Below are 17,402 nucleotides of genomic sequence, written 5' to 3'. Positions count from 1 at the left end.
TGGCCTGCCTGGACCTTCCCTTCTAGGCAAATCTGGATGTTTTTCCTCTTCCCAGCATCAAACTCCCTTGTCTTCTGTCCCATTCTCAGTCAGGGGTTGCTGGGTAAAAAAGGAAATCAGATAAGAAAATCCATATTAATGTGGGGCTCAGGTAACCTTTCCCAAGTACAATATTTATACCTATGTAGTAGTGTTTTTTGGACAACATCTTCATGCTGTGCTTCTCAAACAGAGCAAAGGAACTCCTTGGGTGTGTTAGGGAGATTGAAGTTATAAGCTGGTTAACAATGCACAACTTGAAGGTCTAGGAAAATAATTTATACTAAGACCCAGCTGGCTATATTAAGAAGTAGCATATTGAGTTTTCATAAAATTAACAAGTTAAAATGGGAACTTGAAGACATTTCATTTAAGACTATCATTTGGTGCCATATGCTCCATACTATCCCAGGCTCCAAGGGGTACAAGTTTATCCTCCTTTGGTGTTGGGACGAGTTTTGGAGAAAGGTTTAGGAAGCATTAATGATGTTCATTTCAGGCTACAGATTGGGCCTTTAAATTATATATAGAAGATGGTGATCACATGTTCATAATGGACAGGGCTAGGACCATGGGTAGCACAGACAAAATCCTGGTGTGCTCAGCAGGGTCTTAGGTAAGTGCATCATTTACAGGTAAACCATTCACGGTGGGCATCATCCATCCACCTACCCACCCATCCACCCACCCAAGCACCCTCCCATCCATCTACCTACCTAACCACCCATCCTTCCATCCATCCATCCATCCATCCATCCATCCATCCATCATCTACCATAAACTCATCATTGTTCTAGGTACAGAGGAAATAAGGTGAACAAGTCAGGCAGTCTCTGTTCTCAAGCAGCTCACAATCTGGCAGGGAAAACACATTAAAAGGAGAGCAGTAGTATTAAATGAACACATAGTAGTATGAAACACATTATTAAAAGAGGAATAGCTATTCTGGAGAGGAGAGTGCTTGGCTTTTTGGGGTACCAGTTATTTGTCACTGATTACATTCTTGTTAGAATAGTCTCTGCCACTTGTTTTTATTTTCAGTCCCAAGAATTAATTTTTAAAATAAAGGTATATTTTCTCCCCATGGGATTCTGAATATTTTTCATGTTGGGAAAGAATGAGATATGACTGAGGAATTTATTTTGAAAACTTTCTGGGAATACAGGTATAGATAAATTATGATGATCCATTTGATATCTCAAAATTAATACTGATTTTTCATTTTTTTTTCTGCAGTTGTATTCTATTTTTGATAATTAAATACAAATAATTATATAATTGGTAACTGCTTTCTTTAGTAATCTGTATCCTCCAATATCACTTTTAGAATAAAAATTTGCTTGAGCTTTCTTTTTCCCCCCAAATCAGTCTTCCCTTCCCTCTCCCCCTTTCTCTCTTCCAGCAAATATTTCAGACAGCCTAATCGAATTCCAAACTTTTAATATGGAGTGGTAAGAACCCCCCTCCCCCCAAAAAATCCTCTAAATCTATTCACAGACATTTCAGGAGATTTCAGGAGCAAATTGACTAAATGACATTTTATTCAAATACAACTTTTTAGGAAATGCCTATTTTATCAAATGAGGTTCTCTCATCCCAAGCCATGACAAATGAACAGATTACATCCCTTTTGCAGCAGGCTTCTCCTCTGGATGCTTCTGAAAACCTTACCTTCTTTCAAGAATCATGAAAGAACTATTCTGATTAATACAGTACAAATTCTTAAGGCCCCATGGGAAATTGTAGATGTAATTTTGCAGCTCCAAAGCTTGTAGAAAAAGATTTAACCACAGGGGTATTCCTGTCTTTCTCAAGGCAGGGAAACACCCTCTGGTGCTTTTCAGGAGCTCTTTAGCACTGCAGCTGTATTTGAGAGATTATGCACACATGTCACTTTTCTCGTGAACTTTGTGTCCCTCGGAATAACTGAACTCGAGATCAGAAGCCAGCGGCACTGTTCACAAGCGGTCAGGAAGGCTTTTCTTTTGCATCAGCAAGTCTGCAACCAGGAAATGCCTGACACTCGGTGCACCTCTCCATGCCACCACCAATGCCTCACTCACCTGCTCTACATCCTGACACTGACTGGCGGGAAACTCAGCATCTGCCAAGCTTCTGGTCTCCGCAGCCGCTTAGAGCACCGAGAAGGACGCCCCGGAGCAGAATGGGAGGAGCATGTGAATCGCAGAGAGAAAGGGGTGGACAGAAATCATTTTGTCATAGGTTGCAATGCCTGAGCTTTGTAAAGTGGTCTTGTCAAGAAGGTTCATTTGATTTTAAAAAAGTAAAAATAAACAGTGTATTAGGAAGACTGCCTATATAGCACAGGAATGTCAGACGCCAACACGTCTAAGGGCACAGAGCAAGAATTTATTGGCTACCAGGTTACTGAAGACAAAAAAAAGATTTCACCGTCACTTCCCACAAGGTTCCTTTCAAGAGACTTTTCTTTCTTAACAAGAGGACTTTCCAATCAGGGAATTCAGTGTCCTCACTCCAAACTTCTACAACTTGTGAAGGAGAGAAGCTTCTTGGGCGGTGTTGGGGCTTCCTGGAGATGTGTTTTGTTTGCCTGGTCTACCTTAGGAATGTCTTTGGGAAGCAAATTAGCTTCTTGGGAGAGAAATACCTGAAAAATCTTTGATTTCTTAGTATTTAGAGCTTTTCTTTTACTTTTATTCTGCACCCCTGTTCCTCACGTTTCAGAGCAGTTCCAGTATGCAGCAGTTCTGGAGTGCCCCTGAGTTGACCCAAATTCTTAGTTTTACTTCATATAAGAGAATCCACAATGAAGTCAATTGACAAATTAAAAGATATGCCTTGGTTTAAGAGATTAGGTTTTATTTTTTTTTTCTTAAAAAAATCCCTATTTAAAATGGGTTGTGATTTTTTTTGAAATGACTGAATGAAAAACATAAACAAAAATCCTCCAGAGAACATTCTGCAAATTATCCAACCTAGTGGGATGTAAGGTTTTAAAACCAAGTTATCTTTAAACGTATCTAGAATGTGTTGCTAAATTGCCCAATACTGTGACTATAATTGTACATAATAAGGTCTTTGAAATTTTATATTAAAGTTGGCAACTGTATTCATACCAAAAACAAGACCATAAAGTCTCCGTTTGAGCAGAGAGAGGTCAGGTAGTCTGCTCAAGATCCTGTGCTTGAATGAGTTTAGAACTTGGATGGTCAGCCTGGGTCCATCCGTGTCCTTTCCATCACACTGGGCAGCTTCCCTGCCCAGTGACTTCATTATAGTTGTGGAGGGACACTGGGAAACACAAAGTCTGCAGGACAAGAAAGATTCTCCTTGAAATTGTTTCTTTCTTCTCTAAGTGGGACACAGCAAATTCCAGTTAGAGAAAGTTTCTGACAAATTAAGACATTAAGATATGCCTAGTTTCACTTTATCAATTCTCTGAGTTAGCTAGACAATGACCTAACCATTCTGGGAAAAAAAAAAAAAAAGCCCCATGACACTCCAGATGTTCTGAATATTTCTGTCATTTGGAAATCATTGTGCAATGGCTAAATTTGCCAGGTGATTCTTTGCCATCTGGTGTGGGACAGATACGTCACAGAACTAGTAGAGTACCTTCCAGGAGTTAAACAAATGAACAAAAAAAAAAAAAATTCAAATGTAAAATGCTCTCTTTTTAATTACTAAATTAAGAAAGTTAAACAATTTAAAAATGTAAACTCACAAATAAATCATGATCAAAAAAGAATTAGACTCCAGAGCTGCTACTCAGTATTAAAAACTCAATAGAAATAGGATTTTGATTTGTTGTTAAATACATGTAATTCAAGGTTTGTACAAACAGCAACTAAAAATGAAATAGTTTTTCTTTTTTGTGCATCTCCATGAAATGTAAAGTAGTGCATAGCTATTCCACTGGAGAACTCTTGGACACATAGAAAGTCATTTCATTAGCAGTACAGGACATTTAAAACACTTATTTTACAATGTGAAATGTACAGCCCCCCCCCGCCCCTAACTTCCCCATAAAATTTTAGTGGTATGAGAAAGTTTAGCAGGTTGCCGTGACTACAATGCTATAGGTTTTGGACCATTTAAATGTGGTTACAAGGCTTATTAAATTAAAAAAAAACTTCTGAAACATTTCAGCATTCATATTGTTATACAAGAAGTTTGTGTGGTATTTGTCTTCTGGTTCCCTCGGTTGTATTGCCTGTTGCTTGTTCGCATATCCTCACTTTTAAGTTTCAAGAACATATTGCAGTAAATCGAAGCAAATACTGGAAACAGAACTTGTGAATTCAGCTTGCGGGTCCTGAAAAGAGTCAAAGTGACAACCATCTACAGGTACAGTCATGAACCGAAAAACTATGATCCAAGTTAATAAAAAAGAATCATGCTTGGCCAAAGGTCAAAAATGAAGGTCACTGGTTTTCAGAGTAACACCAGTGCTTTTATGAGTATTTTTGCAGTAAAATCCTCACTCTGGGTCCGCAGCTTTGAGGCCCAGGTTGGCCAGTCTCCACATCAGCACCCACATGATGTATGTACAGGGATGTATATATTATATATATTCATATTTATAAAAAAGCAAAAAACGAACACCTATCCTGATTGTTTTTTGTTAAAACATGAAAAAAAATTTTATTGTTTTAGACAAAGAGGCCACTTTTGGAAAATAATACTTTTTTTTTAGTTGAATCAGGTGAAGACAGAGTTAAAATCACATAGGATTTGCATTTTAAAAAAAGGAAAGCACTAGGGTCGTTGGCACTGGAGTAACTATTTACACTGAACAGAGGTTTGGCCTTTTACATAACATCGATACAATGCATTTTCCATAGTCTGAGAAATAACAAGGTTCTGTCTCGTATGCTTCACGGAGGAGGTTCGGATTTGGGGACAAGTGTCATTAATGAGGGCCGTGGAAGTTCGTCTGCTTCAGAGTCACATGCAATCTGATCCTGGACGGTTCTGGCTGCTGGGAGCAGCTGGCTATGGAACTGAAAGCTAATGGGGAGGGGTCGGGGATGCCTCTTGGCAAGGCCTCTCTCTGTAGATCCAGGTCTTACAGGTTTTCGCCAGGCTGATACTGGGGCTCTGTTGCGGTAAAGTAGTCTTCCAGGAAGCCCTGCAAGTACTCAAAGGTGGGACGTTCTTCGGGGTCCTTTTTCCAGCAGTGGATCATGAGCTCGTGTAGAGAGATGGGGCAGTCCTGGGGACAGGGCATCCTGTAGCCACGCTCCACCTGCTCCAGCACCTCCCGGTTGTTCATGCCTGCAAGGACAAGGGTGGTGAGAGCAGGCACCTCCAGCCCAGCCATCTCCCCAGAACTCCCCTTTCTTCTGCGTTGGGCCTGCAGATGGTTAATGCAGACACCGAGCCCCTCCCCGGTGAACTCTGCCTTGAATGCTCTGGACTGAATTGTGTCTCTGCAAAGCCATGTTCAAGTCCTAACTCCGGCCCATTTGTTAACAGGAGCTTTGAAGATGTTACCAGTTAAGGTGAGGCCTAAACTGAATCAGGGTGGGCCTTAATCCAAAATTCTGGAGTACCCATAGGCAGAGGACATCTGAACAGAGGAGAGAGGAGGAGACAGAAGGCCATGTGATGGCGGTAAGCTGCCGGCAAGCCACCACCAGAACCCTACAGACTTCAGAGAAAGTGTGATCCTGCTGACACCCTGAGTGTGGACTTCTAGCCTCCCAAACTGTGAGAAAACATATTCCTATTTTTTAATACAACCAGTCTGTGGCATTTGTCATCTCGGCCCTGGTAAACTAAGACACCATAACATTCAGAAAGAAAGAAGGGGATGTACTACTGAGATATGCAAAAACATGGAAGATGGACCTCAAAAGCATCATAAGTGAAAGAAGCCAGACACACAAGGTGAGACACTGATGATTTCATTTATGTGAAATCCTAGAAAAGACAGAACTGTACTGATGGAATGCAGGCAGTGGGGGCCAGGGGCTGGGGGGTAGGGGGTTGACTGCAAAGGGGCCGGAGGAAACTCCAAGGGGTGATGGAAATGCTTGTCATTGGGGGTCAGCAAACCTCTTCTATAAAGGGCCAGTTAGAAAATGTTGTAGGCTTTGCAGGCCACATATGGTCTCTGCCACCTGTTCTTCTTAACTTTTCTTTTAAACAACCCTGCAAAAATGTTCAAAACAAAAACAGGCTGGGGCCAGATTTGGCCCCTGGCTGCAGTCTGTCAACCCCTGTTCTATATCTTGAATGTGGGGGGTGGGACTGTTTATGTTTGTCAAAGCTCACTGAATTTTACTGTATGTAAATTATACGTCAATTAAGCAATAAAAAAAAAAAAAATGAACAAAGCAGCCAAAAAAAAAACAAACCACAAAATACATGGAATGACAAGCACACCATTTCTTGTTTACTACATCTATAAGCTCCATGTATGAACTTCATAAATTCCTTTCCCTCATGCCTGGGCAAGCCCTTGTTGCCCCATTCTCCCAGCTGTGCCACTGTACCATCACAGCTGGGACGGTCCAGCCCGGCGACCCCACAGTGACCTGACTGGTGACCTGGATGGGGAGACAGGCCATCCCCCGGCGCCTGTGTTCACCAATGAACCGTGCCAGGCCATCTATCATCTGAGACCTTCCTGACCCTCTGGGGGAGCTGCCTAATTTTGAAATGTCAGGCTGGGCAGCGCTGACAGAGGACATTTGGGGAGACGGTTAACGCTTTACGTGAGGGAGCTTTGCTGCACGTTGGCCTTCTGGACAGCACAGGAGATCCCACACACACTGTGAGGCACTGCCTTGACCCTTTTCCCAACCACTGCCAGGCACAAGTCTCTAGATTTCCTTTGCTTTTCCACTGTGTCATCTTCTGCCATATTTTGGCTACTCCTTAGCCCCAAGCCTGTAATCTGGAATTCTCCCCAACTTCTGATGCAATTAATTTACAAAACCAAGAACCTGATTTCAAGCCATATAGAAATGGACATGTTCCTTTATCTCTCAGGGATATAACCAGCAGGAGAACACAGCATATGCATGCAGCGCCCTTTAATTCTGGAGACAGCAGGAACCTGCTAGCTGGAACCTGGTAAGCCAGGCCACGGGAGCTGGCTCAGAGCACAGCCCTGTCCCCCGGGGTAAGGGACACTCAGACTTGTGGATCTGTCATCAGTTCTTTTTTTGTTGTTACTAGGGGAGCTGGGTGGATCCTGGCACTTTTGGCTGTCAGCCACAACCCTGCCAGTCCCCTAGTTGTCCAAACCCGTTCAGAATTCTTTCTTGTTCTTTGCCATTATAATTTCTTGAGGTGGTAACATCCACATAGTATTCCCATTGTGATGATGTAGGCCTTCAATCTGATTATTTTAAAATAACCCCGCTCACATTTCAGAGGGTGACTCCTTGTTTTGGTGAGAGAGGTTTGAACGGGTGTGGGTTCCCCCACATCTGTGCCACGCATGATTTTACAGGCCTTTTCCAGTTGGGTGTCAGATGTGAGAAACATCAACTCTGTGGTTAATTAGCTTAAATCCTTCTCCAGCTGCTGAAAACTCATTTTGAAAACTCAGGTTCTAGGGCAGGGAGCTAGAAGCAAGGGGAGGAACCTGGAGTTGCTAAGGGAATGGAAAGCAGACCTTCCTGCAGGGCCCTAAACAAGCTGGGGAAGGCACAGGCCTGCATTTCCTTATCTGCCATTCCAAAATCCAACAAGCTCTGAAAACCAAGTTTTTGTAACTCACCTGGCAGCAGACATCTTCATCTGAGCTGGACTCATTGGGCCACAGACCCTGACCTAAACTGATGTGACGCTATTTACGGTTTTTATTTATTCATACATATTAATACTTGCTGCACAAGTATTAATGTGCTTGAATACAGCAAGCTGCCCCAGACTCTCCTGGGGTGTTATACAATATGTGGTTTATGCACTACATGGACTGTCAAAACAAAACAAAACAAAACACTGATAACAAAGCTCATCTGGCTACCACCACATCCCAGCCAGCCCCAAAAGAGAGTTCAATCATACGTCAGGATTGGGATTCTCCAAAGTGTTTGCTTTGCTGCATATTTTACTACAGATCTCTTTTCATATTCCAGAAACCACACAGTCTGAACCTGCAGGAATCCCTCTGGTCCCTGTCCCTCTCCAGGAGGCTATAGGAACCAGAGTGTGGTAGCTTGAATCATGGCCCCCAGAAAAGACAGTTCTTAATCCTAATCCATGTTCCTGTGGGTGTGAACCCATTTGTCATGGTTAATTTCGAATGCCAACTTGGCTAGGTGATGGTATTCAGTTGTTTGGTCAAGCAAGCACTGGCCTGCTTGTGACTGTGAGGGTATTTTGTGGACTTAAATCAATAGTCAGTTGATTTCATCTATGGCTGAATACATCTACAATCAACAAGGGAGAATGCTTTACAATAAGAGAAGTCTCCTCATCCAGTCAGCTGAAGGCTCTAAAGGGAATACTGAGGATTTCAATGGTCAGAAAGAATTTCTACCTCTACTTCAGCCAGCCAGCTTCTCCTGGGGAATTCGTCATCTCCATCACTGGAGTTCCCAATTTACAGCTTCTTTTGGGGGACTCAATGCCATCAACAAGTTTCCAACTTGGCTTGTCCTTGGAATTTGGATTTGCCAATCCCCATGGTTGTGTAAGGAAATAAATCCCTTACTATTTACACACACACACACACACACACACACACACACACACACACACACCTCTCTTGCCAGTTTTGCTTCCCTGGAGAACCCTGAGAACGAAATATATATTTAGTAGAATAAGTATACTATTGTACATAGTATCTTTGAATATGTGAAGGTGAGTTAGGCTGTGGATTAATTTGTGAGTAGGATCTTTGATGGTCCTATTTAGGTGTAGCCACCTGAATCAGGGTGGGCCAGAAGTCACAGAAGCCAGGAAAGAGAGGGCATCATCATGTGATGGGAGGCAGAGAGAGATACAAGCCAAGGATCCCCAAGCATTGCTGGTAGCCAGCACCAGAACGAGACAGACTCCAGGAGAAAACAAGCCCCGCCGCTATCTTGATTTTGGATGACTTCTAGCCTTAGAACCATGAGCCAATAAATTCTGGTTGTTAAGCCAAACCAGTGTGTGGTATTTGTGATAGTAGCTCTGGCAAATTAAGACAAAGAGGAAAGATGGGACTGAACCCCAGAAGGAGGTAACAACCCACAGAAAACACATTCTAAGGTTTATTGTGGCACCAAGACTCCCCATCCAAAATGGCACCAGAGTTTAATTGATCATTCTCCTACCGCTTGATGGAGCTTATGTCATTATGTCATTACATAAAAAAAAAAAAAAAACCCAACCTATTCAAAAGCAAATATTTCACTTTTTTTTTTTTTTAACTTTTAATTCAATTTTCATCAATAGGAAGTTTAACTGGCTACGTGGGTCAAGCCTGTTTTTCCAGTCCAAGCCTGGGACACAGCAGATACGGCACATAAACCTCAACGTGCCATCTCCCGGGGCAGCCGGGATCCTGGGCAGGTGGAGCAGCAGCCCACGCGGGGCATGGGCAGGTTCCTTTGCCCCCCACTGCCTTGCCTGTCTCTATCCCTCCTCCCCACTCCTCCTCTTCCTTCCCTTCTCAGGCCGCCTTCTCCAGAGGAGCACAGGAAACAAATTCCACGCACTGGGCCAGGTAGAAATAAACAATGACAGCTTTGCCAGAAAAGTGGGATATAGGACAATAAATTTTGCTGGCAGTGACAATCTGTAGCTTACAGGCACCTGCGCATTTCCAGCCGTCCGTAAGCCAGGACCCACGGGTGGACCCGCCTTCCCCACTTACCTCTCCAACAATGACAGGCCACTGTGCAAGGCTTAGGTCAGTTTTTTATTTTACAAACAGTAGCTAAAATAAATGGATGGTGTTGACATTTTAAAAAATAGCATTCTCAGCTAAGAGAACTTTGAAAATCACATTTCAAGAAGTTCTTTTTCAGCAAAATGGGATTTACTCTGCACATGTCTATAAAGAGGGGTGTATTTCATTTTTTTTCTTTTCAGGTAGTTGCATATTTTAGTTACAAAAAAATTGTTATTTTCTCGCTTTTAGCAAGACATTGGCTTTGTCTAATACCTGGGAGGTGAAGGACAGGAAATGGGAAGGGAATAGATATGAGCTGGAGTGTCAGGGAGGCCAGCAGAGAATATTGAGGGGCATGGGGATACTAGCCGAGAAGAATCTTTTTATTGTATTCCAGTTCAGGAAGGGGGCAGGTAGAGAGGAGAGTGCTTGGGAATGCCTTTCTTTTTCTCCTGTTTCAGTGGGAGAAAAGGCAAGCAGAGAAAAAGGACAAGAGACAGACCCTTTGAAATAGGATGCATGGGCATGTTTTAGGGAAACGCTGCCATTGACAGTTTGGGTGTCTAGGTTTCCTAGCGGGGTTGGTGATAGAGACCATTTTCCATCAGAAGGGGTGGTCCCCACCAGCCAGTGGAGTCTGATGTGGGAAATGCCATATTCACAAAGTGTGCCTGAGCCCTGTCCCTGGTTCCCAAACTCCCATATCTGAGAAGAGGCTCAGGAACCCCAGGTACCACCCATATCCACCCCACCTCCCAGGCCCACGGGAGTGACCTGGACCTCCTGCTCTCTGAGTCACATTCAGTAATAATGCCACTTCAGTGGGCCACTGTCACGGTAAAACTCTATGGTACTCAGTTCACACAAAGCCTTAGTATGAGAGGGGTTTGTGTGTGGGGGCTTGCCTTCAGATCTCTCTTCCCTAAATTCTCCAAGGCAGCCTCCTGTCACCTTGGATTTTCAGCTTTCAAACACTGTCACTGATAGCATTGTTTCCAATCAATCTGTCCCAAACACCGCAGCTCAGATTTTCCAGCCAAGTGGACTGTACTCACTTCCTACCATTATGAGGATATGCTCTCTAAATCATCATGCTAGCTTCCTCTTGGTTGTCAAATGAAGGTCAAATTTCCTTTCAGTTTCAAGCCTGTCCTCTGCATGGTTGCCAATGATATCTCTTCTCGCATGCATGCGTATCTGTGTGTGTGCATTTTCTTTCCCCTTCTCTCCTTTTGGCTTTTCTCCTCCTTTTCTTTTAAACTATCCTACTTCTCTTCTTTGAGCTATATATTAATTCAGTGCAGCCTTCCCTCTTTTCCTCTAGATCACTTTCAGTGGTAGAGCACTGGACTCGATCTCACTCTCTATTTCTGACTTTGCATCTCCGTGTGTGTCTGTCAGCAGGTGGCTTGACTTCCCCTGGCCTCAGTTTCCCCAGTTGTCAACACAATACTTCAAATGTTCATTGTGCTTTCAGCTGTTTGAAAAAAATATGTTCTATGAAAGAAGAGTGTTCATGCTTTATAGCTTTCCATTTGTGCAGTTTCCCAATATGGATCTCAGAGGGGCTATATCTGCACAATCGGGGATTTATCTGTTCATGTTTGCATGTGGATTTGACTATGGGCTGCAAGAACCTTGATTTTTGTGCCATGTGAATAATTAAGGACTTTAATAATGGGAATGATGTTCAGGTTATCAGAACTCCAAATATTTTTGCAAACCGAGCTCTCCATTCAAAGGAAATTATACTCCCTTGTGCACAAGGCTTTCCGCCAGAGCCCGCCCCTTTGAATAAACCCTGTAAAAAAGCCCCTTCTCTTTACTTTGCTGTGGAGCAGTGCTGTGCTGTGGCTGGGAGGCAGGAGGGGGGAAGTTCATGGTGCTTGCTCGACAGAGCCTGCAACATCCATGTGCCATCAGATCATCACGTGCTCTCGTGACCTTGCTGGGCAACCAGCAGGGAGCTCCAAGTTAGGTTTTGGTATAGGACTAAGGTAAGAGAGATGATGAATGAGGAGTATGGATAAAAATAAAGGACTGATCTCAACAAGGCATAAAATGATTCATATTGTTTCTCTTTCCCCATCTTACAGGGATAAACTCAGTGCAGCTGTTTTTATTAAACCCACTGTGTTAATAAATAGAGAAATGATGGTTGGTCAGGTACCATAATACACACAAGTTACTGAGAGTTGCCATATCATAAAGAGCTCCTTTCTCCCAGAAAAGGGAAGTGAAAGAGAGATGATTTCTTCTTAGGAAATCCATTAACATGCACCGCTGAGAATGAAACAGCAGCGGAATGCAGGACTTGGAAGCAAGACTGGGGAGCACAACCTCCCTCTCGGCTGCCCTCCCCCCCCACTGCGTGCATTCCCTTCCACCCCTCCTTGGACAGGCCCGCTGGCCAAGGGCACCCTTACAGGGGATGGGGACGCCCTGACTTCTGGGTGTTCCAGGCAGGAGGTCCCTCCCTGGGAGAAAACCATGAACTGAAGGGAAAAGCCCCAGACTGTGGACGGGGACCGGGTGGACCAAGGGTGAGGCACTCTGCGCTAAAATTCAAGTTTCTTCCTGCTTCCCAGTCTCCTCTTGGCTGGAGAGCCCTAAACTCCTCCTGCCCCAGGACAGAGCTGCTCCTGCATGTCAGGCACAGCAGGGAGAAGAATGCAGGAGACGAGGACTAGGACGATGGGGCTGTGGAACCCAGGGGAAGGCTCTGCGTAAGGCACCTGGGAGGGAAGGGAGAGGACAGGGGCGGTGATTCTAACGCTTTAAGGGAGGTGCTCCTAGTTTCCATAATTTCCCTCACGGTTTTGAATCATTATCAAGTAACTAGATGCATTCAAGAAGTCAAGCAGCTGTCACTTGCCGAAAGACTTGAAAGTGCTTCAATGCATGAATAAATGTGATTTGCTTCAGAGAACGATCCTCTCTGCCAGATCCTGCCAACTTCACAAAGCAGGTGTTCAGCTAAGAGCCAGGGCACAGAGTGGCTGGAACATTCTGCCAGGAATATTTCTGGAATGTGATGTTTGAACAGACCACAGGGTCAATTTCCTGGAACAATTTTGAGGCCAGAGGCTATCTTGTGGCTGGGGAAAGAAAGCTCCCACTGATACTGATGGAGCAGAATTGAAAAGGTTTGCAGGCCATAGATCAAATTTTAAAAGTTTGCTTTGAAAACCTCATAGGCATACATCTTTTTTTCTGTCATTTCCTTCTTTCCTTCCTCCCTCCCTCTGTCCCTTCCTTCCACACTCTCTCCCTCCCTCCCTTCCACTTGCTTACACTTACCGAGAGTGTACTGTAGGGCAGACACTGTGCTGGGCTTTGGGAATACATAAAAGGAAACCTTTTCTCTCAAAGAGCACAGGGCTCCTGGGAAATAGACACACAGGTTCTTCAGCAGAAGATGGAAGCAAGCACAAGGGGCAACCCATTTGGTCTGGGAGATGGGGAAGGCTTCCCGAAGGAGGGGACATTTGGGCTGGGCTGGAAGGATTCTGAGGCAGACACGGAAGCTGAGAAGATGGACCTGTAGGCTCAAGTCTCTTAGTGTGTCTGGCGTGAAATGTGAAGCGTGGTGGGTGGCGAGAGAGAGATCAGAAAACAGACTGGGCCCCTCTCCCGCTCAAAGCTCTCCATGGCCCCCCATCTCACTAAGAGTAAAGGCAGAAGACTGAACAAGGACCAGGGATGGCTCTCTTTGGTCCACCCTGGGGGTCTCTGGGACCTCCTCTTGCTCTGCTTCAGCCACATGGAGCTCCTTGAGGCTCTTGAGGGCCTTCACACTCTGCACTCACTGTTCCCTTCAAGGGAATGTTCCTCCCCACACATCCACCTGGCTTGAGCCTCGCTTCCTTCAAGTCTTTGCTTGGATGTCTCCGACCCAGTGAGGCCCTCCCTTGCCCCTTCTCTTGACACCCCCTATCCTTTTCCCTGTTTTATTTTTCTCCCTTCCAGTTACCACCAGCCAATATCCAATATATTATGCTTATTCTTTTGATTATTGTCTGTTCTTCAAGAAGAACAGAAGGGGAGGGCTTTTTTTATCTGTTAGTTTACTGCTGTATCCCTGTTCAATTCCTGCAACAGAACCTGGCATATAGTAGCTGCTCAATAAATATCTGTGGAATGATTGAATGAAAGAGTCACAAAGGCATCTGCAAAAGTAAGGCTTCTGGAGATATCCTGAAGGCAAAGGGAAGACAGGGACAAAAATGCTTTTATAGGAGAGTGAGATAACTAGGTCTGTGTTTCCCAGGATAATAACTGTAGTGGTGGTGATGATGGAATAGTGGTGATGGGAGGAGGCGGGGACAGACAGGAAGCAGAAAGTCCCCTTAAGGGCCACTCCACGGGCACATGACAGGCTGACGTGGGGCAGTTCACAGTGGAGGTAGAGAGGAAAAGGATTTGAGAGAGGTTTTAAAAGTGAATCACAGGTTAAAATGCCTAACTCTGATTTTATGCATCGACCCCAGAAAACTGCTTTTGCTTAAGTGTTTTATTTTCCCCCATAACAGCAATCCATCAGTATAAAATCAGTTCTAATCTTGACGCAAAGGATGGTTTTGCTCTTGGCTTACAGAAGAGCAAGCTAGAAGGCTATTCTGAGAATGCATTCAGGTCAGGCTGCTACTAGGGAATTTATAAAATGGAATTATTCTTTGGAACTTGCCATTTTCATCTGGTAAGGTGGTAGGACCCTTTTCTGCTACCTCCCTGTTCATCTCAGCATTACATTTAAGTTTTTCTTCTTTGGTTTGCAGGTTTTCATTCAATTTGAGATTGTCCTTTCCTTCCTTTATATCCATTTCTCTCACAAAATTTGCCAACTAACCAATCAGTCCAAGAGTCAATCAATTGTGTTCCCCACAAAAAGACATGTTCAAATTTTAAACTGAGTTCCTGGGGTGTGAACTCATTTGTCAAGAGGACCTCTGAATATGTTATTAGTTAAGATGTGGCCAATATGGTGGAAGTAGGCAAAGGAAACTGGGTATTGAAGTGGAAGCCAGAAGTCTACAGAAACCAGAGCAGGGAGGGGGAGGGGAAGGGGAAGGGGAAGGGGAGGGGAGGGGTAGGGAGAGAGGGAGAGACTGACTGCCACGTGAACAGAGGATTGCCAGAATGCTGTCAGCTCCGGTAGAAAGCAAGCCTTCCAGTACCTTGATATTGGACTTCTTCTAGCCGCCCAAACCATAAGACAATACATTCCTGCTGCTTAAGCAACCAGTTGGTAGCATTTGTCATAGCAGCCTTGGCAAACTAAGACACCCCTCGTTCCTTTTGTCCTTCATTCTGGTCACACCACACATACCCCCATTCTAAGTTCCTTTTCTGATTCTTACCTCTGGGCCTTCTTTCATGCTGGAAAAAACGCCTGGAAAACCTTTGCAAAACCCATTTATGAGTCACACCCCTTTCCCCCACCTCTATCCACACCCATCAGCCAAAGTACCTTTCCTAACTGCAACAGAAGGCCATTCTAGATAGGAAAGAACTCAGAAGAGTGTACGCCGGCTTTTGTTCTTGAGAAAAGAATTATTTGGAAATACACTCTAGCCAACTAAGAAATTAAGCACGTTAAAATATAAGAATGGGAGTCATGACGTAAAGGGACTGGGAATCTATGCTGGGCTATTCCCAACAGGCAAAAAGACTCAAGCAGGAGAGCAGAGCTTGAGAGGCAAGCCCTCCACAACACTGCCTGCCTTGGCCACACCAACAAGCAGCAGGAACACCGGGGGGGAAGGGGGGGCCTTCCTTTCACAGTGGCATCTGGATGAAGCTTAATGAAATTGTTTGTTCCTTAGGAATTGTTATCCTTCATTAAGGCAATAATCCTATAATTGGAATCCCTCTGTAAAAGCTGTTCCCTCAAAAAGAGTTTATTGTCAGATTCAGAAGTCCAATTAAATATGATTATAGCTATGTTAAAATAAGAACAAAAACAAAAACAAGAAGTACCCGTGCCTGGGAACAGGCCTGGGGACAATTTTCTGTGGCTTTCTGCGGGTGAGGAGCAGCCCAGCTGACACAGCTCTCGGGACACTGTGGCTGCCCGCCCGGCCCCATGGCCTCCCTCTGGCCGCACAGAAGGCCCCACCTGGCTCGCGCCCACTTTTCCAGCCGCACCTTCAGGCCCTTCACCCCTCAGGCCTTCTCCTCAGACTCAATTTCTTGCAGCTCCTTGAACCCACTGTGTCCTCCCGTGCCTCATAGCTCCTGCATGCCGGTCCTTGTTTGCGATGCTCTCCTCCCTTCCTCTACTTGATGAAACCCTGCTTGGCTGGTGTACTAGCTTTCTTCTCCATGAAGCCCCCAGACACAGAAGCACCCCTTCTCTGCCATCCCCACAGAACTGGAGGCAGTTATCAAAACCCACTGCATAGCCACAGTGGCTCATAGGGTGTGACTGTGCATAACAAACTGGATTTCATTCTCATTTCAGACTCTTGTGCCATGCCCATGGGATTCTGAGTGAAAGCCGCTGTTGGTCCCTGTTGTATGGAGACACCTGGATCAAGTGCCCTTTGCCCCACTATCAGAACTAAGATCCAGGATCCACAGGGGGCAGATTCAAGTACTCCACCCCCTCCTCAGGGGATGATTTCCTCTAATAATCACTGAATAGCAGATAAGGCTGATTTCTTCCTGGACTTTATCTGACCATAAGCTCCATGAGTGCAGGGACTGAATTAATTTATCTGTCCACTGTTCTATCCCCAGCATTGAAAACAGTGTCTCATTCTGGCAGGTACCACAATTAATGTTTGCCCAGAGTTATAAATGTCCTATTCGTAGTTATTTTCCTGGTAGATCACGGAGCAGGCACAGATCACATATCTGAATGAATGAATCCCAGTCTAGTTTGTAAAACGAGGCCATTTCCTTTAAACCAAAACCACCAAACTTGACAAAAGACTCCCTGACCACAGCACACATCTGCCTTCCTTCTCCCAGGCCCCCGCCCCACCCCTTTGTATCGGCTTCTGTGTGCAACCCCAAGAAACAAAAAGCAGCTCTGTATTAGGGGAAGGGAAGGCTAGGCACACAAAAAACGGCAAAAATAACATTAACCTTTTCCCCCCAATTGCATTTAACATACCAGGCGACTATAAACCCGAGGAAGAAATTAGTTCAACATTCAGACAATAGAAAGAGAGGTGCCTTCACATCTTCAGAATCTTGAGATCTGCACATTTCCCCCCCTGAGAAGCAATTCAAAAATGCCCATGCTGGACTCCTGCTCCCCCCACGGCTGCCTTTTCTTCTGGCTGGCTCGCCCCTCCTGCAGTTATCTGCCGCTTGGGCGTTCTGGGAGCGCCAGCCCCTGCGGCATCAATAAAACTGACGTGCGCCCGCGCTCCCAACGCCCCTAGCTAGCACCGCAGAGACAGGGATTTGTCGGTTCTGCCTCTCCTAGGAGGCTCGGGGCTATGCCAAGCTAGAAAGAGAACTTCCTTACCTGCGCTTCTTTGTGTCTCAGAAGATGACCAGAAACAATCATAAAAAACGAACAAAGGCA

General features: G+C 44.7%; 1 protein-coding gene across 4 annotated transcripts in view; it reads right to left on the bottom strand.

The window, feature by feature from the left end:
- Nucleotides 1-3,818: 3,818 nt before the first annotated feature.
- Nucleotides 3,819-17,402, bottom strand: part of FYN (FYN proto-oncogene, Src family tyrosine kinase) — a 214,984-nt gene continuing 201,400 nt past the window's right edge. For all 4 annotated transcript variants that reach the window (XM_037844767.1, XM_037844769.1, XM_037844770.1 and 1 more), the window contains one exon: nt 3,819-5,298. In XM_037844767.1, coding sequence (XP_037700695.1) covers nt 5,090-5,298 — 209 coding nt within the window. In that variant the 3' untranslated portion in view covers nt 3,819-5,089. The remainder of the gene's footprint in view (nt 5,299-17,402) is intronic.

The sequence above is a fragment of the Choloepus didactylus genome, chromosome 7, assembly GCF_015220235.1.
Source record: "Choloepus didactylus isolate mChoDid1 chromosome 7, mChoDid1.pri, whole genome shotgun sequence".
Classification (NCBI taxonomy): Eukaryota; Metazoa; Chordata; class Mammalia; order Pilosa; family Megalonychidae; genus Choloepus; species Choloepus didactylus.
This window is presented reverse-complemented; position numbering and strand designations above follow the sequence as displayed.